The 26647-nt window shown below is 41.7% G+C and overlaps 1 protein-coding gene across 13 annotated transcripts in view; it reads left to right on the top strand.

The window, feature by feature from the left end:
- The window catches only part of KALRN (kalirin RhoGEF kinase), a 655749-nt gene that overhangs the window by 455133 nt on the left and 173969 nt on the right, over positions 1-26647 (top strand). For 2 of the 13 annotated variants that reach the window (XM_059920952.1, XM_059920951.1), the window contains exon 34: positions 15207-15491. The exons of the other annotated variants lie outside the window; for them this stretch is intronic. In XM_059920952.1, coding sequence (XP_059776935.1) covers positions 15207-15269 — 63 coding nt within the window. In that variant the 3' untranslated portion in view covers positions 15270-15491. Of the gene's footprint in view, positions 1-15206; positions 15492-26647 lie in introns of those variants that run through there. 13 annotated transcript variants of the gene reach the window in all.

The following is a 26647-nucleotide window of genomic DNA, read 5'->3' as shown; positions in this document are numbered from 1 at the left end:
GTGCTCCTAGTGCCAGAAAGTAGGGTCTTGTCAAGAAAAACATGTTTGCCTGTCCTCCGTGTTGGCCTTCCACTAGGGACCACAGTGAAGATGGGACTTTGGCTCAGGATCTCTCCCCGGGTGCCAAGTAGCAAATGCCCACCAAGGGGAGCAGCCTGCCTCTGCCCTGATAGCTCTTCCTGTTGAGAGAAAACTGCTGGAAGACGCAGAACTGTGAGGACTGACCCATTCCAGGTGTCTACTCCCTAGTTTCAACCAGACCCTTCCCTCTGGTAATCAGTCTTTCCATTCTTCTGCCGCCATGTTCCACACGGGTCTGGCTCTGGTTGTGTTGGAGCAGTCACTGCCTTGTTTCAGAGCTGATAGTCAAGTTTCCTGCTTCCCCATATGTAAGGGCTTAGAGTTGAGTCTTCCAAGTTCAGAATGTTTATCTACTGTCATTATTATTATTATTATTATTATTGCTCTAATTGGTTCTGTTTAAAATTGCTGATTGCAGAGACATGTATACATTGATTAGAAGTTCAGGAGAGCTGTTCCTCTGGTCTGCATGGCCCCTCCTGATGCTGGCTGTGAGATGCTTACTGATTGCTCCCAAAAGCATTGCTCTCTGCATCATATGCAAGGGCTTATACTCCTCTCTGAACTTCATGATGTACTGAAGGGAAAAACAAAAAAACAAAAATAACAGGTTCTGTATTTTTCTGTCTGTCTCCTGTCTCCTGCTAGCTGGTGTCCTTTCAGCTGCAGGAATGGGGTTTAAAAAGTTTCACTTACTCTTTGCTGTTACTCACTTACACATGGATGACAGTCTGACTTAGTGAGCACTAGAGGATATTAAAAATTCATTACCTTTTCTTTGCCTCATGATTTTTTTTTAATTTTTTAAATTTTTTGGCCACACTGCACAGCATGTGGAATCTTAGTTCCCCAACCAGGGATTGAACCCGCACCCCCTGCATCGTAAGTGTGGAGTCTTAACCACTGGATCGCCAGGGAAGTCCTCTTTTCCTCATGATTTTAATGTATGCTATCTTTTTATCTCATTGATTAATTTATCAAGCATTTATTGAGCTCCTACCATCCGGCAGGTGCTATTCTAAACACAGAGGATAAGACAGTGAACAAAACAGACAAAGCACCTTGGTGGCCTGCTTAGACCTTTCTCTTTTGTGCTGATGTGAACCTAAATATGCTCAATTTTGAGGTATTTGGAATGCCTTGCAACTTACTTCTATTTTTTTGTATGTCTCTGTGGCTGACACCATTGCAGCTTTTATCTTAAAAGAATTTAGCAATTCTTTTAAAAAGATTACTTGGGAGTTCTTGAAAGTAGTCCCCCAATTTTTAATTTCCTGAATTAAAACCAGAAATCAAACCAGAATGTTAGATTTCCTGCCGCTATCATCTTTGAGCTGTAGTTGCAGTCAGCAGATTCCTGATTAGGGAAGGTTACCTCCATGGTAGGTAGACATTCCAGATGAGGAGAAAAGATCAGAAAGTATTCACATAGCTCCCAAATATTAAAATTACTTCTATCTCATATAACAGGAATATCAAAGGAAAATTGTTCTTTTAAAAAGTTCTTTTTAAACCATTATGATGATGATGATGATGATGAAGTATGTGAGGGGATGAGGAGTGGGGAATAGTTTGTTAAACGGAGTTACTTCAAATTTTAGAATCTGAAATTTGTAATACAGGGTCTAACTTATCTGATGTCCCTACCCCACTTCACCCCACAACCTCTCAAAACAAGAACAGTCACAATTTTTATGCCTCTTTTCATACGAGCTATCAAGAACCTTTATTGTACTTGTGAAAATTTTATTGAGAGCTCCTCAAAGAGAAAGATTTTTAGGATATATTCTCTACCATTAGATTTAAGACAGTACTTCTAACAGGGGCATAGACCAAACCACTAGATCGGTTATGTTATTTAGAGGGCAAATAAGTAGGCACTACCATTAACACCTGGTCAAGCAGAAAAATCTGTTAACAGAGAAGAATGAAATTAGCTAGAGGCAAAAATGGAAAATTATTACAAATATTTTGGTACACTGAATTCATTCTTTTATTCAACAGAATTTTATTGAGTGTCCACTGGTGACCAGATACCATGGAGATTCAGGATATATAAGAACAACCTCTGTCCTTGTCCCAGAGTTTTCTGAGTTCATACCCCCCAGGGGTCTTAATATGTGATGCCAAATAGGGTGGCTATATAGGTGTTACTTGTATTTAAGGAAGGAGAGTTGTACTTAGCACTTCCTTTATGCCAGTTGCTGAGCGAGGCATCAGAGAAACTAGGAAGATGAATGTTAGGTGAGATACATACTTGCCACACATATACTACATTTTGTAACAGAAGTATACCCACTTTGAACAACAAACAGCCTGGGAGCCAGGGAAGGCTTTTTATACCAGAAGTGAAATTTGAGCTTGGCCTTGAAGTTCATCTTCCTTCTATTTCTCCTCCTTGGTATCAGTTTTGATCCCAGAAGAATTATTCTAATCAAGGACAGTCTGTAAAAGAGCAATGCTACTGATACATTGTATCAAAAGAAGTATTTTGTTTTGATGTGGAATTAGGCTTTTTTTTTTAATGGCCTGTTAGCTCTGATGGGAACTATTCAAAAGTTCCCTTAGAATTTTTACCAAAACTTTCTTATTGTTCCTCATAATAATATAATTAAATCTGTTTTTCCTTAAGCATATGCACTGAAGATTTTTTAAAAGAACTTTTGAAGCAATAATACATAAACATGATTTAAAATGTGGGTATTTTTCTAGAGAGATTATTTTAAAATATAAGAGGTCATACTTAATTATTCTTTTTAAAAAATGTTTAAATAAGTAATAGCATATGATAAGTACTGTTTTATACTTTTTTCCTTGTAACGAATCTGGGTAATTTCATAGCAGGACATGTAGAGCTGCATCATTCTTTTTGATGGCTACACAGTATTCCATACTTAGAGTACCATAATTCATTTAACTAGTCTTCTATTGATGGGTGTATGGGATGTTTCTAATCTTTTACCATTACAGACAGGTCTGTAATTCTTGTACAGATACAGTTTCTCACACTTGTCGGTCATGAGTATATTAACAGGATAGCTTCCTAGAAGTAGAATATGCATTTAAAAATGTTGATAGACATTGTTAAATCACCCCCTACAGAAGCTGGACCAATCTATACTCTCTCCAGCTAAGTATGAGTGTCAGTTTCCCCAGTCTTGCAATCTGGTATATCTTCAATATTTTTTATCTTTTCCAATCTGGTATCAGATACTTTAAAATAATCCTTACTCATTATTTCTCTTGTATATATTTTGTTTAGCTGATAATATTGCAACTATATTATTTTCCAAAATATATTTGAAATGTGCAGTATTTAACTTATACTATTACCTAATGAGAGTTATGGGCTTGTCTGATTAATTAGCTGTTATTTATACTCTTATTTCTATGGATGAAATGCATTCCTAATCAGAAACATCTGGTTTACATTAACCTTTTTAAAAAATTTATTAATGTAAAATATATATGCTGAAAATGCATCAAAAAGTACTAAACATGTGAATGGATAATTATAAAGTGAACATGTATGTAATAAAACCATGCAGTTCATGAAAGCAGAACATTGCCAGCTTTCCAGAAGCCCCCTGTGTGCCCCTCCCTGATCACAACCCTGTCTTCTTCCCTAGAGGTAACCATTCTCCTGACATTCATAATAATACTGTCCTTACTTTTCTTTATTATTTTGCCTCCTATGTATGTGTCCCTAAACAATATAGTTTCAATGCGGCTGTTTTTAAATTTATATGGCTAGATCGTACTGTGTGTGTGTCTTCTCTCACTCAACACTCATTTTTATGGAATTCATCCATGCTGATGTGTGTAGTTTTTCATTCATTTTCACTGTTGTATAATATACCATTGTATGAATATACCACAATTTATTTATCCATTCTGCACATGGGATGTTTGGGGCTGCTGTGAACAATACTGCTATGAATATTCTTCTATATGTATCCTTGTACACATGTACTTGAGTTTCTCTAGGGTGTAAAGGTAGGAGTGAAATTTCTAGGTGGAAAACAAAAAGGAAATTGCTAGGTAATAGGAGATATATATATATATGTCTTCAACTTAACTAGATGGTGTAATCTATTTTTCAAAATGCGGATACCAGATTTCCACTCCTACCAGTATCTGTGAGATTTTTCTGTTGCACTACATCCTTGAGTATACTTGATATGCCGGACTTCAAAATTTTTGCAGATCTGATGGGTATGTAGTAATATCTGCTTATGGTTTTAATTTGCGTTCCCCTAATTACTAATGAGGTTGAAGCCTTTCCATATCTTGTTGGGCCTTTGGATTTTCTTCTTTACATCCTTGTTCAAGCCTTTGCCTAGTTGTGAGTTGTCTGGTTTTTTCTTACGCATTTTTAGGATTTCTTTATATATTCTAGATATTAGTCCTTTGTTGATTATACACATTGTAAGTATCTGCTATCACTCTGTGGCTAGTCTTTTCACTCTCTCTATTGTGTCTTGAAAAACATCTAATTTGACATTTTGAAGGCAGTACGTTTGTAAGTTAAAGACTTATATGATGGGACATAATGAGACATTCCTTACATTTAGTCCTTTAAAATAACAGTTTATCATTTGTTTCTCCACATAATAGTGTACCACCATGGAAACTTTATATATGATGTAGGTTTCTGTCAATCTCTAAGTTTACCCCTGTTTTTTTCTTTTTTAAATATTTATTTATTTATTTATTTGGTTACACCGGGTCTTAGTTGCAGCAGGCGGGCTCCTTAGTTGCAGCTCGTGGGCTCCTCAGTTGTGGCATGTGAACTTCTTAGTTGTGGCCTGCATGTGGGATCTAGTTCCCTGACCAGGAATCAAACCCAGGACCCCTGCATTGGAAGCATGGAGTCTTAACCACTGCGCCACCAGGGAAGTCCCTACCCCTGTTTTAATAAAAGAATAAGAACTAGTTGACTTTTTTCAAGGTATCTGTTGCATTTTACTCTATATATTATGTGACAGGTAATACAGTTAAAGTGATGAAATGTATTACAAAAAAAGGATAAGTCCATTGGATTTGGAACTCAGTTGTCTGACAAACAGATCCAAGACCCAGGAAGGAAATCTTTACATAGCAAAACTAAGCATCTGTGCTCACAGGAAAGCCTCTCCAATCCTAATTTTATATGTAATGCTTACCATCTCTGTCATCTAGTTACTTAGCCCCTAAGAAAATTAAAAGAGGAGAAAGTTACTTTTATATAAACACACTAATAGCCACGAAGGCTGAGCTATTTACAGCAAGAGAGGAAGCAGAAAAGCTATGAAAGCAAAAGCTGAAGGAGGAAATAAAACTCCAGCAGTTGGGTTCTATTTAGTGAAGGTACCAAGAGTGCTATATGACCTGGCATGTCTTCCAACATCCTTTGTATTTTGTACTACACCATAACTATTACTCATGTTGGTTTGTGTAATTGTCAACAGATGGGGAAATTATGTTCAGTGTACTTTGCTTTTTAAGAAGTCAGAGATGTAAAGATATTCATAAAAAGATTTAAATGGGGAGAAAAAGGTGGTGTAGCTGAGGTGACGTAGACTATGATTTACATTAGTGGAAAGATTTGTAAAGGTGAAACTCACCTTTTCTCAGTCCTAGTGATTGACTCCAAAACACTGATTCTGCACTCCTTTGGTATTTATTGAGGGTCTGTATAATCCACTCTGGTCCAAGCCACTGTCCTATCACACATGGCCTATGAAAGAAGCCTCCTAATTGGTCCCCAGACATTCACTCTTACTTTCCTCTAATCTTTTCTCCACTCTGAGACCAATGCGATCTTTTTAAAATGCAACCTCTTCGCATCTATGGCTTCAAGCCCTTTGAGAGGGTCCTTTTGCCCTTAAGGTGAATACCAAAGTCCTCAACATGACCTACGAGGGCATTGTCAGGACCTCAGCCCTCTTCTCCTCCCTGCAGCCACTCTTCCTCTTGTTTCCTGCCTCGCAACGTTCCTGGCCTTCCTTGAATGTGTCAGGTTTCTTGCTGTCTCAGGTCCTTTGTTTCCTCTGCCTGGAAAATCCTTTCTCCCTTTGCTCTCCAGTGTCTGCCATGATCTGACCCAACCAATCATTTCAGCCTTGTTTCCCACTCCTTTTGCTCTCTCTTCTTTCATATCTTAGCCCTTCCTGACCCTCTGACTAACTCCCCTCCCCAAGTCATATCTCTCACTGTATTCTGTATTGTTATTTCTTGGAACTTATCACCATTATTTACTAAATAAGCGTTTGTTTGGTTACACAGTTGCCTCCTCCACCAGATGTTAAGTCCATGAGGGCGGAGACATACCTGTTTTATACCCCCACTGCATCACCAAATCTAACAAAATACTGATTCACAGGAGGGACTCAGTTAATATTTGTTAAATCAATAAACGAAGACCCAATAAACACAAGGTAATGTGTTGGGCATTGTGGGTAAGAAAGATAACTAGAAATGGGGAACAAATATTATTAAGAAACTCAAACTTACCTAGTTTGGGAAGATTAGAGAAGGTTCAGCATTAAACTTTACCAAGTGGGTAGAGTTTATCCAGGCAGCATTGGTATTGGGAGTGGGGAGGAAAGTCATCCTAAATGGATCAAACGGCAAGAGCAGGGAAAGGGAGAAAGGAAAATATAGGATACGTTTGGGGCATGCACAGTAAATATGCCTGATGAAGTGCGGAGTTTGTGAGGTGAGCTGTCAGAAACAAGGCTGAAATGATTGGTTGGGTCAGATCATGGCAGACTCTGGACACCATTCAAAGGAATTTAGATTTTATTGAGTATTATCCAAGAAACACTAAGAGTTTTCTTTGTTTGTTTGTTTGTTTTTTTAGCATGATAGTTACAGAATTACTCTTATCTTCACCTTGATGTGTAACTGTCCTTTTATGCTCTCATTCTTTCTCTTAGACTCAGAGAGAGTCTAAAGTTAAACTACCCACAGGCTCTGAACCTCATGCTTTGTACCCACCTCCATCCAGTACATCCATTCAACACCTCTTCTTTCCCTCTTATTGTCAAGCATCTCCTTTCCCTCTGCCATCTCACACCTCTTTGTTACTTTATGCTCCCTGCACTGGAACGTCTCCTGATTCTTCTTTCTCCAGATCCTCCCCCACCTTCAACAGTAGTTTTTGTTGCTTCCATACTGATGTCCATGACAAAAATTCCAACATGATATCTCTGAAATGACGTTACTCCTAACGGCAGTTCCATATTCATTGTTTGTTCACCCAGCACATTTTTTGTGCACCTACTATGTGTCAGGCACTGTTGCAGGCTGGAGATGCAGCAGTGACACCAAACAGGCCGGTCCCCAACCTTACAAACACTCAGTTCTACTGGAGAACCAGGAAACCAACAAGCAAATATAAGACCAAATGGTGACATAATGAACACTGTCACTGTAGGTCTTTCCAGTTTGATGTCGGCTTCCCTCAGTCTCAGCATCAGAAAATTTTCTTTTTCTTTCAAACCAGCAACTTGGTTTGACTTCCCTGTTTGGGATAGAAGCAGGATTTTCCAGATACCCAGGTTTGTATCTGTGGATCCGTTTTGGGGCATATCCCCTGATAGCCAGCCGGTCTGTTGCCAAGTCCTGAGGATGATTCCCTCAAAATGTCTGTCACATCACCCTGGTCAGGCCTTGGTCACCCTTTGCTTAAATTCTTTAAGTAGCCTCCTAAATGTCCCCCACTGCTTTTTGGGATTTTGCCCCTGCATTTTATCTTTTCTACTGGCACCAAATTCATCTTCCTAAAACATCTCTTTCAGTATCTCACTTATCTGTTAAAAGCCTTCAGTAGCACATTTATTTAGAATAAAGTACAGGCCCACCTCCAAAGTCATTTATATAGTTTCCCTTCCTATGCATGATCCTTCAGAGACCCTTACCTTTTATATACACCATAATGCACTTATATTAGATGGAATCAGATGAAACTGCCATTTTTGTGGATCCAAAATGGTTGATTGAATATTGGCAATTTATATGTTGCAGCCTAATTGCACTTCCCAAACAATTGGTTGCCTGTATGTCTTTCTCCCATGTTACATTGTGAGTTTTTTGACAACCATGTCTTGATCTTAATGTTGCTTCTATCTTTACTGTCTACTACAGCATCTGGTACAAAGTAAACAATGGCAATCGAGTGCCCCCACTCATGTTGTGATCCGCTCCTGCTGCTTCCATTTCCTATAATGCCCACCGACTTTACCTAATCACATCCTACCCACCCCTCACTACCAGCCTGACTCACGCCTCCTTAATGGAAATGCTCACTACTCCACATTAATCTCCTGCCACCACCTCTGAGCCAGCAATATTGCTCCCTACCCCCTGCCAAAATCGAATATCATTCTTTAACATCCAAAGCATATATGTTTTACTTTGTGTTTTCCGTATTACTTAGCATGAAGTTGCACTCTTAGCAGTGAGTTGAAAGATGTCTGTTTCTAGCCCTCACTTTCCCCTCTGGGACCCACTACCGTATTTCCAGCTGTCTATGATATAACTGCTCTTGGATGACTCACTGCAGTCTACTCAACAGAACTGAAACTAAACTCATGTGCCATCTCCCGGGTCTGCTCCTGGCCTACATCCCCATCCACAGCTTGGTCTCGAAGCCATCTCAGCTCTCCTTCATTCTCTATCCTCCTCCTGAAATAACATTCCACTGGATGATCACAGTGATTGCACATTCCTTAGCCTGGCTTCAGATTTTTATATAATATATAAAGTCTCTCTCTGGGAGCTTCAAGAAGAGAAACATGTCTCCCAAACCACAGCGACATTCTCTAGGACCTAGAGCATCCTGATAAACAGGCCACTTCCTCCTGGTCTTGCACCTCCCCTGGGGACCTCTCCTCTAACATGTTTTCCGGTAGAGAGGTGTGATTATCTTCACTAAAATATAATGATCTTTCAAATCATAATTGCCTTTGTTAGTATATGTCTAACATATACTGCATCACTGTGTCTCCAAAATTCTCTCTCTGTCCTGATAGATATGTTTCTGACCTCAGGAAGAATGTTGCTGGAACGCATTTTCTTCATTATTAGAATGATCTCTGGAGTCCCTTTCATCAGCACTTTGTGAGAAACCATCTCCTTCCAGTCTGCTATTGTTTCCCATGGGTTAGTTTTTGTCTCAGCAGCTGAATCCTGAGACCCACAAATCCAAAAGCTCACGTGTGATACCTTGTGTTATCGGCAATGCACTGAGATAGAGCTGGGCATTCGCAGAGAGGGCTCAGAAAAAACTTGTTTGAATATGTTTTATGTGTATAACTTGTGTTTGTATATATTTATGAACTTTTGTGCATCTCTGAATGTGTTTCCCATATTGCTCTCTAAGAAGGATTCATCTACGTGGTCTGGGAGGCAGGGATAGCTTGGCTATTTTCCTCAGCCATCAGGCCCGTGACATTACAAACCAATAAGCCAGGTGCTCCAAAGGCTCATGGCCGCAGCTGGCACAGGTGAAGAGCCTACCTGAGCTGCAGCCTGGGGTTATTTTTCTTTCCCACCTGCTTGGGGTCTTCCTTTTCCCTCTAAATATGAAAGACCAGTTTTTCTGTTAAACATTAAAAGGAATGTGGATGTGTGTACATGTGTGTGTATTTGTGCTCCTGTATGCATATATACATTATTCGTATATACATATATGTATGCATGTATGTACAGATGAAGGAAATACACCAACAAGTAAATAGTGGTTATTTCTGGATGGTGGCTTTTTCCAAATTCTCTATGATAAGTCAAATTACTTTTATTAGTAGCAACAACAACAAAGACCTAATAGATGCTATTTTTAAGGCTAGGACACAATTATTAGATGATTGCTGAGATCAACCCTCTGTGTCAACCAAGGACAAAGGGACAAGCAGGGGCCTAGTAGGGAACAGAGGGATGGACTTCTGCTCAGCATCTCCAGATGAGAGAAAATGACCAGCCCAGACCAGAATTTGGGCTGACTTGCAGGATGGGCCGAGGTTGCTGAAGGTTGTGAGCTGAGGAACTGACAACTTTGTTTGGTTGTGAAGGTCAGGAGCCTTGGACAGTGGAAGGAAAGAGAAGGAAAATTTGGGGGTGGAGGTGGGAGAGGTGGATAGGGAGTTCATCAGGGTTTTCCCCCAAACTCAGCTGTTTTGAAAAGTATGGAAAAGGTGAGGGAAAGCTCGAAATACACTTTCAAGTTCATGAAGAGATTTTATGAAGAGATATATGCAGTGGGAGAGAGAAAAGGCAGACACGTTTCCAGTTTGGTTTTAATCCCCTGTGACTCCAGATGGAGGGGTTTCCTGAGTGATCAGCGTGGGGACACTGGGACCTGGGGTAGGAGGGATGGGTCACCCCTGCACGGGCGGCAAGGTTCCTAATAGCAGGTTCATCATTAGGTCAACACACAGCTCCCCCACCCCCTCCCCTCCCTCCTCCTCCCTCATCTCCCACTGTCTTAAGGACACGGGGAAAATTTCTGATTCGAAATCTTGGTAAAAAGACAGTTTCTAACCTTTCTGAACTTGGAACAAAAAAATTGCATGAAGCAAACATTGTCAAGGATGTTTCTCCCACCCCGCCTAGTCTCACGGTTCTCTCCAAGAGCGGAAGGAGAAATGGAAAGATGAAAATCAGGGCGAGTGACTCTTCCTCGCTGTGGCTCATTTCTTTCCTCTGGGGCGGTGTTCTGGAAGTGGGGACCCCCCGGCCTCAGAGCCCGGAGGCGACATAGCGGAGCCTGGCTCGGCACCACCTCCAGGGTCTCCCTGCTCTTCACCAAGCAGCTCAGCCAACTGTTCCTAACCAGTCACCTCCTTACTGAATTCCCGCTGAGGGGCCCTGGGGTCAGGATGAGTGGTACGCACACGTGTCTACAAGCCAAAAGCAGAGCAGGAAACAGGAAAGAACAAAGAAAGTCACAAAACTCAGTTCTGAAAAAGAGCTGAACTGAAGACGTATTTCATGATGTTGATGTCTTTTCTCTCTGCACGAGTCAACATTTGTACTTGTCTGTATCTCAGTTTCTCGTTCTGATGAAGGAACATTTCCAGTCTGGGCCCTAGTTTGAAATTTGAGGTGGAGAAAGGCTCTTTTAAACCAGTTAATATGGGATTTGCAGTTCCCTGTGTGTAATGGAGGAATACAAACAAAGCAGTGAAGTCCCCAAAGTCCCCACCAAGGACCCCGCCCATCTACTGAAAAACATACAGTCCTTTCCCTTAGAAGCCCCTGCTGTAATTGGGCAGGCGGAGAAAACCACGAAGTCTGCTGCTGTAAGGAAGCATCCAGAGCATAATCGACTGACAGTAGCAATTGTCTTTCTTCCTGAACTCCTACTATGAGCCTGGCGTTTTATGTATAATCTCTCACTCCATCCTCACAATTCTTCAAGGTAAGTATCGTTATCCTCATTTTGCAGATGAGGAAGGATGTAGAAGTTAAATAATTGCCCAAGGTCACACATCCAGAAAGTGGCAGAGCTGAGATTTGAACCCAGGTCTTTCTCACGTCTTTCTCTGTGTACGCTGCCTTCTGCTGGCCAAGTTCATGAACAAAAACAGTTGGGTGATTCAGGCAGAAATACACAAAGCAACATTTTGACCCAAATGCTGTAAGTCTTACTGTTTCTCCCTCCTGACCAACTGAATGAAATGCACCTGAATTAAAAAACCAAGAACAAGGGGAAGAAAAGAATAAAAAACCAAGAACATACCATGTTCTGTGTATTACATGTGCTAACTGCTCAGCGGCTGCTGTGTCTAGTGGAGCATGGCACGAGTCAGGAACTAGAGGAGGCTGTTTATTATGTCTTGGCCACGGGACTAGTGATTCAAGCACACACCTGCCTCAGTGGCTTCCAAATCCATCAGACAGAAGCATCTAGAATATGTAGTCAACTGAAGATGCATTTAAAAATATATTGCAAAATAGCTGCCTCAAATTCTTTGTGGAACGAGAAAGGATGGAAATCTATAATATAACAAATATGTTCCCCACTTATGGCAATTTTTATACCATTGGATGTCCAATGATGTCTCTTGTGCACCCAGGGACTGTAGAACATCTCTTCATAACTCAGAAAACTCGTATTATGAGTGTCTAATATTAGAATGAGACCTACAGTATATTAAATAAATAAGTAATCTGTTCCTATGAAAGGGTCTGCACCTAAATAGAGGGAGCTGGGAGAAATCTCAATATAGGTGCCCCCCACCAAAAAAAAGAATTCTGGGGAGGTCTGGTTAATAAAAGCTGCTGTCCTATTAAAATGGGTCTCACTGATTCTTGCTCCTCATGGAAAATGCCCAAGTGCTTCTGGACAATGTGTGCTGGCAGATGTGAAAATGCAGTTGAAATGCTGCAAAACTCAGGTTTCCAACCATGGAGTGGCTGGTACATAGAAAAGGCCTCTGCCTTAAGGATTTTAAACCAGGTGACCCTTAGAATTACCGAAGAATCATTTCAAAAAACGCATCCCAGGCTCCTCACTGGCCTGTTGAATCAGAATGCCAAAGGTAGAGGGTGATTGGATGTGGGGTATCTGTGAATTCCAAGCAGAGAGTTATTTTCTAAATAATAGAGATCATTAGCATTTCAAAGAAATTTAATAGCCTTTTTTTTTTTTTTTTTAACCACACTTCCACTTAAACTTTTCCCACTAGTCTTTGCCCTAGGCCAGATTTTTAGAAAATCATCTCAATGAGATCATGAATGGCCGTCATTTTTAAAGAGCTATGCATTGGTGTTAACTAGTCTTTTAAGGTATCAACTGGGCCATATAGAACAATGGCTTCCTATGTAAATGTGTATGTGTTTTCTCAGAGTTTTGGAGAACAAGTGTTCAGTTTGCTTACATGCCTTCATTTCTTATATGTCTCACATATCAAACCATCATCAGATAGATTTGCAGGTACACAGAGACCATCACAACTTGAGGTTTAAAAGGGGATAAAAGTTTTTGTGCAAAATCTAATGAATACACATGATGAGGTGACCCAAACCACTTCTAGTTAGGTCCTCAAGGATAACATGGATCCTCCAAATGTGTGAAGGATGCTTTCTAAGACCTTTGGAATCCACAAACATTACACACGTACAAATATCATTTAACAGATGGATTCTCCTTTACAAAAGGCAACCTAGCACAGTGGTTAGGACACCTTTGGAGTCAAACCAACCTCAGTTCAGATCTCAGCCCCTCCACTGTCAGTTGTATGATCCTGGGCAGGACCTCAGTGCTTCAATCTGCAAAATGGGGGTAATGGTATTACCCACCCCATAAGATTGTGGTGCAAATTATGTGAAATGATGCGTGCCAAACACTCAGCACTTCACCTGGCACATGGTAAACATGCAATAAATATTAGCCGTTAATAATAGTGACAATAAAAATGACACAAATAAATTAGCTATTAATAATGATGACACTAAAAATATTTTTTAAAACTGTTCTCCCCCTTCAGAATTTTAACCATTGTATAAAGAGCAAAATGTGAAATTCAGCACTTGTAAAACTATTAAATTCTGCCACTAAAATAAGTTCTACAGATGTAATAGCACATCTATAAACTGGTACTGACAGTGAATTATGATGTGGGGGACTAGCTAATCAGGACAGCTGATACTACCTCCCCCCCAGTCCATAAATGTAACATTATGCAAAGGAAAATATGATTTAAAATTTTTGAGTCCCTTTTGCCCTGGAAAAGGTGAGCCCAGTACTTTGCCCTTTCACAAATGCATGCATACTGCCCCTGGCTTTCTTCAGAATCTCATCTCCCTCCTGAATCCTTAGCACCTGCTACCTTCCCCACAGCTCAGGGTAACTGCCATTTGAACTTGATGCTGAAGTGTTTTCTCTCCCTTAAGGAACAGTTTTTGCCTTGCTGGAGGTCTTACTAAGAGAGTCTCATACTGTTTTTCTCATTTTTCTAAGGCAGCCTTTGATAGCATGAGCTGAGCCACAGTCAAATGGAAGGTCATATTCTTTAATTCATCTTGAATTTTTCTCTTGGCTAAGAGCCATTGCTTTTTAAAATATGTCACTCTTCCAATAGCACTAGAAGTTGGTTCTCTTTGAGGGGCCATTGTTCTTAAAGAAACGATGATTCCATGGCCTCCAATGGCCCAGTAGAGATGGTGGAACCAACACTGGGATATGGGGTCTCTGGCATGGCTCCCTCACTCCCTCACTCAGTAATCCATTCCCTCAGCTGGCCTTGCAGCCTGCACTAACCAACCGCGTGCCTTAGAAAAAGTCCAGACTACCACTTTATGGACGCTGGAAACACTTGAAATCAGGAATGTTAAGTCAGTTGCTACTAAAAATCTGCTGCATAAATGGGTAAACTTTTCTCAGTTTCTTTCCCCCAACTGAATGTCATGTTAAGACTTGGTAGGGCATAGGGACCCTAAAAGAGGTGAAACAAGAAAACAAAACAAAACAAAAAGGGTATGAAATAAACACTAATGATCACTGCCGCTGGACCTCATATGTTTTTTTAAATCAGGGTATAGTTGTTTTACAATGTTGTGTTAGTTTCTACTGTACAGCGAAGTGGAGCTCCCTGTGCCATACAGCAGGTTCTCCTTAGTTATCTATTTTATGCATATTAGTGTATATATGTCAATCCCAGTCTCCCAATTCATCCCAGCCCCCCTTCCCTCCTTGGTGCACTGGACCTCATATTTAATGCATCCCTATTTATATTATTCCTAGCTTTCCTCCTCCTTATCTGTCTGGGAAATTGGAAAGCCACAGCCAGAGTGCTCTACAGGGAACTAATGCGAGGAACAGTATACAGATTTGAACTTTGACAGTGTTTCACAGTTAAAAGTGTCCAGTAAGTGATCCTCCCCTGGATCCTGGACCCGGTTGGCTTCTTCTGAACCTTCAGACCGAGCACTGTCCTACATAGCACTCTGCTTCCTCCATTTCCTCTAAAAGTATGACTGTGTGTTTGCCAGGTTGCACTCTGTGCGTTGGGTTGCTAGAAATACATTAGGTCGCACTGACGGTTTCACTCTGTTTTCTATAAAAGGCTACAGGAATCTCATGGAAATTTTTGCAAAGTTATATGCAAATCACAGAGCCCCGGCCCTTTTCTTAACAGGATGGCAACCTTGCTCCTCGGTGGTACCTGGGACCTGGAGATCCTTTCTCCACTTACGTTTAGCACGCAGCTCACCGGGTTAGCCGTGCCGCCGTTGGGACCTCCCACCTGGACTCCCATCACCCACCTCTCTTGAGACGGCTCTGGCAGGGCTGGGGTGGGGTGCAGCCTTTGCTCAGAGGGCCACATGTTCCAGGCAAAATCTGCCCCCCATGGGCCATGGGCTCACCCCTCGGGGCCCTTTGCTTCTTTCTCTACCGGGTGCAATTCGAGGTTGCCGAGCTTCTCTCCAAAGTCTAAAATGGTGGGACAGTAGGGACCTGTGAGAGGCCCCATGGCCCGACGCACTGCCCCCCCAGCTCCCAATCTGAACACTAGGCACCCCCGGGCCCTCGCTGCCCTAGAGGTCTGCCATGTGAGTGGGCAGGTTCATCAGAGGGACGTACTTGTCCCTGGAGTTCTTCTCCAGGTTGAATGTTTCTATTGTCAGTGGCCCCAGTCTGGAAAAACCCGTCATTCTAATCCAGCCTGCCTCCCCCATGTCATGAGAAGGAGGGAGGAGGAAGGAGGGACAGTTTACGGTTATGGTTTATGGAAGATGAGGGAACTCCAGCCTTTCCCAAACACTGGCAGGAACCACTTCTCCCAAAAAATATTCTGTCTGCTTCAGCCTACCCAGGTTGTGTCACGATTTTCTAGCTCCTCCCTAACCTCACTCACTCCTGAGGTGTCTGGATCAAGGATCACCCTCCCAGCCTTCCTTGGCTACCAAATTGTCCTCTTAGGGGATGGGTGGGAAGTGGGAGAAGAAATAAGTGAAACAGACTGGCCACGTGTTGATAATTGTTGAGACTAGATGATGGGTACGTGGGTATTTATTATATCATTCTCTCCCTTTTGTATATGTTTGCAGTTTTTCATAATAAAAAGTTAAAAAATAAAAAAAAAAGGCCTCCAACTTTCAAAACACTCAAGAGAGAGCCCCTACCCCCAACACAGTTTCATGGAAACCCCACACCAAGGCAAGAGGCAAAGATGACTCCATTACGTATATATATGTATATATATATATTCATTTTCTAATTTTTTTAAGGCCCACTGCTTTATTTTCAATAGATTAAACCTTATTTCTAAGAGGTCCCAAAGTTGCGCTTACTTCCCTCAACTGGGTTATGGGGGAGGGCTTGGGTAAAGCGTTCCTTAAAATCCTGAAAGTTTACACTTCCATGTATCTCACAATCTTATTGTGAGGATGGGACTTGTTCAGTGTTCTGAACTTTGCAAAGGAAATGTGCTCTCAATTCAAAGTGTCATTCTCTGGAATTGCACCTGGCTCAGGAAAGGACTGTCTTTGTACTTGAATTTAAATCTAATGGAGAACCTTAACACGGGCATTTGCATGACTAAGAATTGCTGCTGTCTTTTTTCCATATGTCACTTTCTTGAATGTGTTCTAATAAAATGATTCTAAAGCAGGCTGTTGATATACAGTGATTTATAAATACTTTCTGTTGAGTGCTGAGGCCCTTAATTTTATACCAAGAATTCACCCCATCCCACTTTCTGGAAAGGTCTGTTTGTTGGGGACAGATGCAATGAGTGTACGTCTGGCCTAGTTGCGGCACCACTGCAATTGCAGTCACTAATGAGAATCATGTCAACCACAGCGATTTTGTCTTCTGGTTGCCTAGCAGCAGAATTTGTTTTCCAGAATAAAGATGGCCATATGAAGTAGATGAGTGTGATGGGGGAAAGTGGAGGGGGCAGGGCAGGAACAGGAGGATAATTCCCTCGGCCAGAGAAAGAGCAAGGCAGAAGGAGAGACAAAGGCAGCCAAAAAGAGAGGTCGAGTTCTAATTCGTTCTGTTCAGTGATAAGAGTCAGCATGTTCAAGTGATTACTGGTTGTTAAACTTTATTTACAAAATTGCACCTTTTGATATCAAGTTAGAGCAAGTAACAAATTTCAAAATCTCAGCAAACTAGAAGCAAATAAAAATATGTATTTCCAAAGGTAGATATTTTGAGAAGCACTTTTGATTCCAGTCTTTATCCCCCTTCAGCCAGACTGGCCAGGGCACTCTCATGAGCCAATAACCAACTTGGGCCAGTTCTTTGGGACAGGAGGCTTTGTTAGAAACCTTGTAAGGGGCAGAGAAGGCAGGACCAGACAAGGAGCCTTCCGTATACTGAGCACCCTTCTCACACCAGATGCTGGGAAGGCACTTGATATACATCAACTCCTCTAGTTTTCAGAGCCATCCTGAGAGGCAGGCAGTACTGTCTTCACTTTCCAGATGAAGAGGCTGAAGCTGAGAGAAGTAAATAACTTGTACAGAGTCATAAAGCTAAATAATAGCAGATCTGTGATTCAAATTCAGGTCTCTGATCCCCAAACCCATGCTTCTTCGGACCACAGGGCTGATGGCCAGTGCCCAGCCTGGGCTCTCCCTTGTACCTTGCCATGGTCTTTAATGAATTTTGCAACCTCTGTGTGCCCTGGGGGTGGTGGCGTGTGACAGAGCCAGCATCCTTCTCTTCCTGTGATTGGAGATCCCTTCCAGGTCAGGGTTTTGCAACCCACATCCTCATACCTGGGACTTAGTTTTGTAGAGCACAGTCTGATGAGGCTGAGATCCCCATTCGGTTCTCACAGGGATTTGCTCACTCAGAAAATATTTGAGTGTCCCTAAGTGCTGGGCATTATGAACTAGGTGGGCAAATATAGACTGAGCCCCTCTTCTCACAGAGCTTACCAGTGGAGGAGACAGGCATTAATCAAGGAACACTTGCATGGATATATAATTGTAACTGGAAGGGACCTTGGAGATCCTTGAGATCCACAGATGAAACTGAGACCCAGAAATGCTAAGCAGTTTACTTAAGACCACATAGCAAGTTAGGGGCAGCACGAGGACTAGAACTCAGTAGATTTCTATTCTTAGACTGCCTTTTCCCTGCTATGTCGCACTCCAGTCTCTTGCATACCCAGAAACTGCCCCCTAACCACAGCCAGCCCTATGAACGTATTGATCAATCATCACACTATCCCCAGCCTAGGAAAAACCAGACAGCACACTTTGTAATGATAATCAAACAGCATAGTGAACTGAACCCTTGAGGATGGCAGTTACCCAAGCCTTGTTTGCAGACTTATTTCAGAGCCCAAAGCAAGAACAGAGAGGCAAGGCTCCCATGCTGTAAGAAGAGTGCTTGCAGGTGTTTCAGGGATTTGGTCTGACCCAGTACTTTCTCATCTCCCAAGTTCACTAGTCATTCATTCACTCACTAATTCAACAAACATTTATTGAGTGCCCACTAGGGACCGTGCACAGTTCTCAGAGCTGGGGACACAGCAGTGAAAAAGTAGAGTGCCCTCATGGAGTGAACATTCCACCTGGGGAAAACACGATAAATGAATACATAGGTAAATATCAGCATATCAGAAGGTGATAAATGCTACAAAGAAAAGTATATCAAGAAAGGGAAGTGGGGAGTGCTAGGGGAGGGGTGATGCATTTTTAGGTAAGGTGGTTGGGAAAAAGACATCCCTGAGAAAATTATGTTCTCGGTCATCATTTTACACACACACACAGACGACTGTGCAGTATGATTTGAAAAGTCCCCTAAGTCTTCCCCTACCTCCTTCAGAGAAATAAACGTTTCTCAGTAGTATGTCCAAGAGACCAATTCCTAGCTTTCCTTTTTTTTCCTTTGAGCTAAGTCTGTGGTTCTCAAACTTGAGTGTACACCAGAATCAGCTGGAGCACTTGTTAAAACACAGATTGCTGGACTCCACTCACAGAGTTTGTGATTCAGTAGGTCTGGGGTGGATCCAAGAATTTGCATCCCCAGATGCTGCTGCTGCTGGCGGTGGTGCAGGGACCTCCCTTTGAGAGCCACTAGGTTAAGTATTATAGCTGGAAGATCTCTACTAAAATCCTGAGAAAGGATATATCTATTCATTAGAATCCATGGACTTTATCAAAGTAGCTATTCCTGGAAGAGCAGGATCCTTAAGAAATGTGACTTTTTTTTTTAAACTGGGGTAAGTTTCAGAAGCGACAGCCCAAGACCCCAAGCATTGAGGAGTTAGGGCAAAGGACAGGTCCTTTGAAAAGACGGTGACAATATTTCATTGCTTGTCTATCAATGCTTTGCATTTTCCTAGCATTTAATACTTTTACAAGCCCTTTCCTCACTACTCTCTTTTGGCAGTTAACCTGTTAGGTAGATACTTACAGATGTCATTATTACATTTTGTAGGTAAAAAAATTGAGACACAAAGAGGTTATATGGCCTGCATAGGGCATCAAGGATGAGAACCCCAGTTGCTTTACTCCTAGTGCAGTGTTCTTTTTCTACTCACACTCTTCATAACATGAGCTGTAGCTTTCTCCTGGGGCATCTACCCCAGGCCATTAAAATCCAGGACATGTAGTTGCTCTTTGCCTTTGCTCTGTTCAAAATCCCACTTGCTGCAAGTAGATTATCCATGTGGGTGATTAACTGTGACAAATACTAAGCCCTGCATGAGTTTGCTCTACCATAAACACATTTCTCTTCTACCAGGTATTGTACAGAGAAAATGCTAACTCATTTTAATATTAGCCCAAGCTAGAACTAATCATTATGAAAGCAAACCTGCTGGGGGAAAAGCAGACATAATACTTTCCAAAGGCAAATAGAAATGGTATTTGATTATGTGTACCTTTGCTTCCATTCCATTAGTCTAGATAATTGAAAGTTTCCTGTAACACTAAAGCACGTAGCGAAAGGAGAGTGGATTTTGTTAAATCTGATGACTGATGAATCACTTTCTCAGGTATTTAAATATACCAAAAAAAAAAAAAAAATCATGGACATGAAACATAAAATCCTGTTTTCCAGTACTTGCCCTTCTGTTATTTTCTCCAGTCCTGCACTGATTCCTCATAGTGAGAGAGTAAGGTCTCTCACTGAATCTCACAGACGAGGACCCAGGGGTTACAAGGAGCTGTTTCCCATCAGCTTGCATACATGTTTTTGACCATCGAAGAGCCCAAGGTTTTAGAAGTTTCATTTCTAAAACTGCCCTCATCTGTCTCTCAACCCATTGATAGTCTGACATTTTCCTCCTGTACCGCCATTGGGACCACTCATTTATTCAATAAGTACTTAATAAGTACTTAGTGTGTACCAGACACCGTAAGAGCCACTGAACAGGCTATGAAAATGAGTTAGAAATAATCCTATCTTCAAAGAACATGGCATATATTAGAATCACTTTGTAAATTATAGAATAGTCAACACTGAAGTGTATTCTAGATGTAGATCATAAACCCGTGTGAGCATCTCCCCATTTTAATTCTCTGTGTGCTCAAAGAAAGCCAATTAATGAACTATTTTAGCATCAACATAAAACAGGCATCATTAGGAAAGAAAACTTACCTGGAGAGGAGTGGGATACGGAAGAAGCTCTACTCTGTAGCTCTGAGCACACACCAAGATGTGCATTGGCAGCCCCAAAAGCGTGGTGACAAGGGGGCGGTATAGGATCTAGCATCTGCTGTAGATATTCCACATGTGGAGTATAACAAATTGAATTTATGAGGATCATAAAACTTGGATGATAAGAAATTCCATGTTGTTGAAAGATCTGGTATGAATGTGTTTTTGCTGAGCTTTAGACTCCAAAGTATGCTATAAAAGTGACTGTTCCTTAAAAATATATAGTTCATGCCCACTGCAACACAAGGGTTGAGCATATAAGAAAACAGGTTGGGTTGGAGGAGATGGGGTGGCATGCAGAGGATTCAGTTAGTTGCATCTGTATTAGAAAAGCCATGAGAAGAGATGCAGACCGTAATTCAACCATGTGTGTGTGTGTGCGTGTGCGTGTGTGTGTACCTATGTGTACACAAGTACACATGCACAGGAAAGGTGTTGAAGCCCAGTAAAAATGATTTTATGAGGATGTGAGCCCTTTAAATAAATTCCAAATTCATAATCCAAAAAGGAAGACAAGTTTAGAAAACCGCAAATGCAGCCAGAAGACAAGGATAAGATTGTAGTTCTGGTGACCAAGTGGCTCAAGGAACACCGCTCACACACCTTCCTCCTACTTGTGCTGGGCCATCCGATGGTGCAGCAGCCCTCACTCCTTCCACTCCCTAAAGGAGCTGCTCTGGCTCTGACTCCATTCCGCTTTAAGGTGGGCTTTGTTAATAGTCGAATCCCAAGACAGGGGTTCAGGGCAGATACACAGCTGGATCTCAGATCTGTCCCATGAACCCTATTTATGCCAGCTCGGCAAGCCCGTCCTGGCCTGGGAGGGAGTTTTCACAGCACAGGTGCTGTATCCAGCCTTACCAATGACCATCAAGGGTGCTAGTGGTGTGATCATATAGCCAGGCCTGCTGTGGGTGTGTCTGGTCATGGATAGCGGAAGCCACAGGGAAACATAGCAGTGATGGGGGAGGGGGTCTCTATGTATCTGCCTTTGAGTTTCAGGGATGGTGGAATAAAGTGTGTTATTCTATTTGTAAGGATGTCCAGAGATTCTGTTGCCTGGCAATGGTGACCTTTTAATGGGCCTTACACGCAAGCATCGTGTGAAGTTTTTAGATCTGGCTATGCTGAGTTCTGCTGGGTGGTTGCTATGGCACCAATCAGGGTAAAAGGATCCCAGGGTGCGAGTGGGGACTGAAACATAGTTGATGTAGAAGCAGGGTTTAACATCCTGTCACAGGGTAGACTGAAGAGAAAACAGGGTGTGTGAACTGAGTACTCAGGCGGCTCCCGCTAACAGAGGCTTTCCAATCTCAAAAGCCTGGTATAGTTGGTACCTTTTTCATCACAGGCAAAGATGCAGCAAAGAGCCAACTTTGTAAGTCCTACGTTCATTAGGATTTTTGTCCTTGAATGGAATTTTTTTGGTTTTGTATTTTAGGGTACCACCTTAAACTGATTAACCTTTCAAAATAATGGAATAGACGATATAATGGGTTTATTATCAAAAAGAACAAATTACAACAACAACAATAATAATTTATAAACCCCTTTTTGTGGGCTAAGTACTTTGCTCGTGTTGTTGCATTTAATCCTCACAACATCCCTCTGAGTAGATACGCATCATCTTCATTTTACAGGGAGGGGTGGGGCTTAAAGAGATTAAGTCACTTGCCCGTATCACACGGTGGGAGTTCAGCCCAGGCAACCTGACTCCAGACCCATCACACTGAACCTCCTTTGGTAAAAGAGAAGACACACAACTATATCTTCCTGCCATTAAACACAATTTCAGTTCTTTAATCTCAGCAAAATCGTATCTATCACATTTATGTCTGTATTTTGGATTTTACTGGCATTGCAATTTTTAAAAATTTCTTTAAAAATAAATCACATATGCTTATTTATAAAAAAAAAAAAAAAAAAAAAAAAGCAGGGTTTAGATTTCACTGATATGGCACACTCGCTCTGAGAGTGACCCAGAAGTATGGCCCTCTAGGAGTTGCTCTGGTATCTCATAGATTCATGAGGACTTGCATGGGCATCTTGGCCCTGAGAGGAGCAAGTGTTTAAATTGATTTACACAGTTAACAGTTAAGTTCCTACAAGGCCGCTGGAAGTTAGCAATGGCAATAGGAGGCTTTGTACTTCCCAGATTCTTCCTTCATTCTTATTTGGCATTGAAGATGCTGACATATTGCTTTATTTGTTGGGACAAGCAACCAGCAAACTTGTTGGAGAGCCACTGATATAGGGGCCTCAAAACCAGACCACTACAAATGATCTAAGTACTCTCTGTCTACCCTGCAAGGCAAGCTGCAAAGCAAGCTCAGAGATGGAATAGGTCATTAAAGGGGGAGGCCCTTGCAGGGTCTCATTGGTTGGTTGGTGTTGCAGGATATAAGTGACCACATTCCAGCTTAATGGCACAGCACAAAGTGGCTAGTAGGGCCAGACAGGTGCATAGCCTTCTAGGAGAGGCCATCAACCCAGCATTTCTAGCTTCTGAGGAATAAATGATTCAGAAATTAAAGTGAGGAGGTAGTTATCCCAGTGCGCCTGACGGTGTTACAAAGATGATTGCTTAGACCATTGCCACATGCCAGTTTCCCATCAGACCTCAAATTTGGCTATAATAGTCAGAAATCTGGCTGTTTTCTCCTGGATTAAATGTCTTATGAAGGAAGCATATGCAAGTCGGGGTGGTGGTGGGGATCCAGAAGATTGAGGCTGGATAGCATCAATATTTACACTGGACACATTGGTCTCTTTGGCAAATGTTTAACATGGGGAAAGGCTGTCAAAGATTATGGCCAAAGTAATGCAATGATTTGGGTTCTGGAGGGTCCCCTTAACTATCAGAGACTATGGGAAAAGCTAATACATCCTCAGAGATCAATGATAGGGTCATTTATCCAAAAAACAAGAGAATGAATATTATTAATAATTAGTGACCCTCGATAAATACTAGATATCCATCATATCATTTATTCACTCAGCAAATATCTATTGAATACCGACTATGTGCCAAGCGCTATCCTAGACAACAACAAACCAGACAAGAATTCCTGCCCCCATGGAGCTTACATTCTGATGGAATACAGATAAATAAATAAATAAAATATATAAAGTACAGATGATGACACATGCTATAGAGGAAAAAATATAGCTTCAAAGGATGTAAGTAGTGCAGGGGATGAGGGAAGAAGTGAGGGGAGGATCTGAGTTCTGGTGACTGACCTAATCAGAGATGCAGAGATTAGTGAAATTAGGCCAGATGGTCTCAAGGCAGATAGTGGTAATGTGGCTGTGAGTTTTGGAGGAGAGGGAGGGTTGAGGCTTCTGCGAGGAGCACACACAGGTCTTAGAAATTTCTCTTCATTACTCCCCAGAAAAGCATGAAGAGTTGGGGAGGAGTGGTCTTACCTAGGGAACAGATAGGGGCTCTCAGGTAAGATGGCCTCTCCCCCAGCCTTCATGCCTCCTATGGAGCCAAGAGGGTGCCCAGGAATGTGCCCCAGAAGTCAAGTGGGCCCCAGACTACTCCCCCAGCCTCTACCAGGGGTCCAAGTGAGCCTTTCTGATGTGGTATTAGCCTAGGTTAGAGGAATCTGGATTCCATCCACTCTGATGAGGATTTCATCTGTGGTGTGACCAGATATCCCTCAAAGTTCACATGATGAGATTCTTGAAAATAAATACAGGTATGGTCCAAGTATAAAATGAGTCCAGGAACCAAGAGTTCATGGAATAACTGTTCATAAATCTCTAGAAGCTCAAAGAGGCTTTGCAGATTTTGAGAAGTATGGTACAGTATTTGTTTTGTCTTTCATAGGCTTAAAATATGAATTCCCTTTGGTTACCTCCCCTGATTCCCAGCAGACTGCCGGTCCCCTCAAGTCTAGCTTGATAAAGCTTCAGCAACAGGAAGAATAGTTCCCAATCATGCCTGTTTGGGACAAATCCCAGTCACCAGTACAAAGGCAGAAAGAATTCCAGTTCTCTTTATCAAAAAACAGCATGGGGCCCTGGGAGACCCTGTGAAGAGGCACAGGAATTCAAGCTAGAGGCTTAAGATATTAACTCATATAGAATCTGTTCCTTGGGCCCAAGTAACAGATATGTTCAACCTAGATCTGGGTCCCTGGCAGCAGGAAGATGGCTCAGTCACAGTTGTGAGGTAAATGTGGCTTCCTCTCCCCAAACCCCACTTTGGACTCATAGAACTTAGGCAGCAGGCTGGGGAGTTAAGGAGAAGCTGGCTTTCTCCTCCCAGCTGCATCAGTTTGCCCTCAAGAGACAAGCTTTTGGTTGAAGCCAAATGAAAGGGGAGCTCAGGGTAGTAGCATGCACACATATACACGTGTACACACACACACACACACACACACACACACACACACCCTCCCATTCATTGTGTAATACCTTCCCATCTAATGCAAAGCCTTATTTCTAGAGAGATACATTGTATAAGTAAGTCCAGAGAGTTGTCTTCCTTAGCTATATAGAAAAATTAGTCTCAAATGGCATTGGTTAGCCCTTCTAAAAAAGGGCTGCATGGAATAAGTTCATTGCAGCTCATTGATGCATGACAAACAAAATGATATTCTCCATGTGGCTATGAGAAATCAGATGTGACATTTGGTTATTTCCTATTTTCTTGGATCAACACGTGTGCTCAGGAGGGGGCTTCTGACCATACCTGGTATGAGTCAACCATCTTTTGGCCTATCCTGATAAAAGTTTAAGTTTGAACTAAAACTAAAACTACAGGATGCAAAAACATTAAAACTTACATGTACATGTAGATCATTAGCTAGATAAAGAACCAGTATAGTTTTATAGGATCCATGTCAAATCATACTAGTAATTGGATTTGTCATTGCTACAGAATAAGTTCCATGAGGGCAGGGATTCTTGTCTGCTTTTTTCACTGCTGTATCCCCACTGCCTATACTAGTGCCAAACACATAGTAGGTACCATGAGTACAATTGCATAGTATAGAACAAGTGCAATTTTTTAGTGTGCAGAAATACAGTCCATTTTTAATGCAACCAGACTGGTAGGCAAATACTCCATTACCACTGGGGAGTAGAAGTTCGCAGAATAATGTCATACTTGCAAAAACAAGAAGCATGCTGCTTGAGTTAAGGATAATGCAAGAGTAGAAGACAGGTTTGTGGGTGATATGATAAGCAAAGCTAAAATCTGAGATCGAGGGCCAGGACTGATAAACAAGGAAAGCAATTGAAAAGTTAGCAAAGAATCTCCAAGGCCATAATCAAAGGAGCAAGCAGAAGCCCAGGTGCATAGCCAGGTGTGGAAAACTACCATGTGGTTTGAACACTGACAATTCAAAGGATTCTGATAAATGCTGACCCTTCTCTCAACAGAGTTTATACCCACCCATGAGTTTCTAAATGTATCACTTGACTTTTGGGGCTCTGTAGATAATTTCTAATTAAGAATGGCAAATGGGAAGATTGAAAAAGGAAAAGCGCCAAGGGCTAGGAGCAATAAGAAGGAGAATAAACCCAACAGCTCACATGTCTAAAAAAAATGAAACAATTGTTATGAAAAATCAAATTTGAAAAATGTCTCTCATTTGGTTTGCTTCACTGAGTCGGTCGCCAATGAGAAGGACTACGGTTCCAAAGACATTGTTGATTGCAAATGCACTTCTCCTCACTGCCCTGCCCCACCACCATGCTCATGATTCTCATTAAACATTCCTAAAGGTCTGGGAAATGAAAATGTGAGAATTGATGCATCTGTTGTGAGTCAGCCCAAGAGATGGTCAACAATGGGATCTGATGCCAATTCCCTGATGGCAAATGAAGCTGGGCTTCAGCTTGATTTTTACTGAGCTTTAGAACTGTTCCCAAAGTACACAAAAGGAAGATAAAATATGGTCCTTAACTACAAGAATTGTATAGTCCAAATGGGAGAGA

The sequence above is a fragment of the Balaenoptera ricei genome, chromosome 4, assembly GCF_028023285.1.
Source record: "Balaenoptera ricei isolate mBalRic1 chromosome 4, mBalRic1.hap2, whole genome shotgun sequence".
NCBI lineage: Eukaryota > Metazoa > Chordata > Mammalia > Artiodactyla > Balaenopteridae > Balaenoptera > Balaenoptera ricei.
Note: the sequence above shows the minus strand (reverse complement) of the source record. Positions and strands in the feature narration are given on the sequence as shown.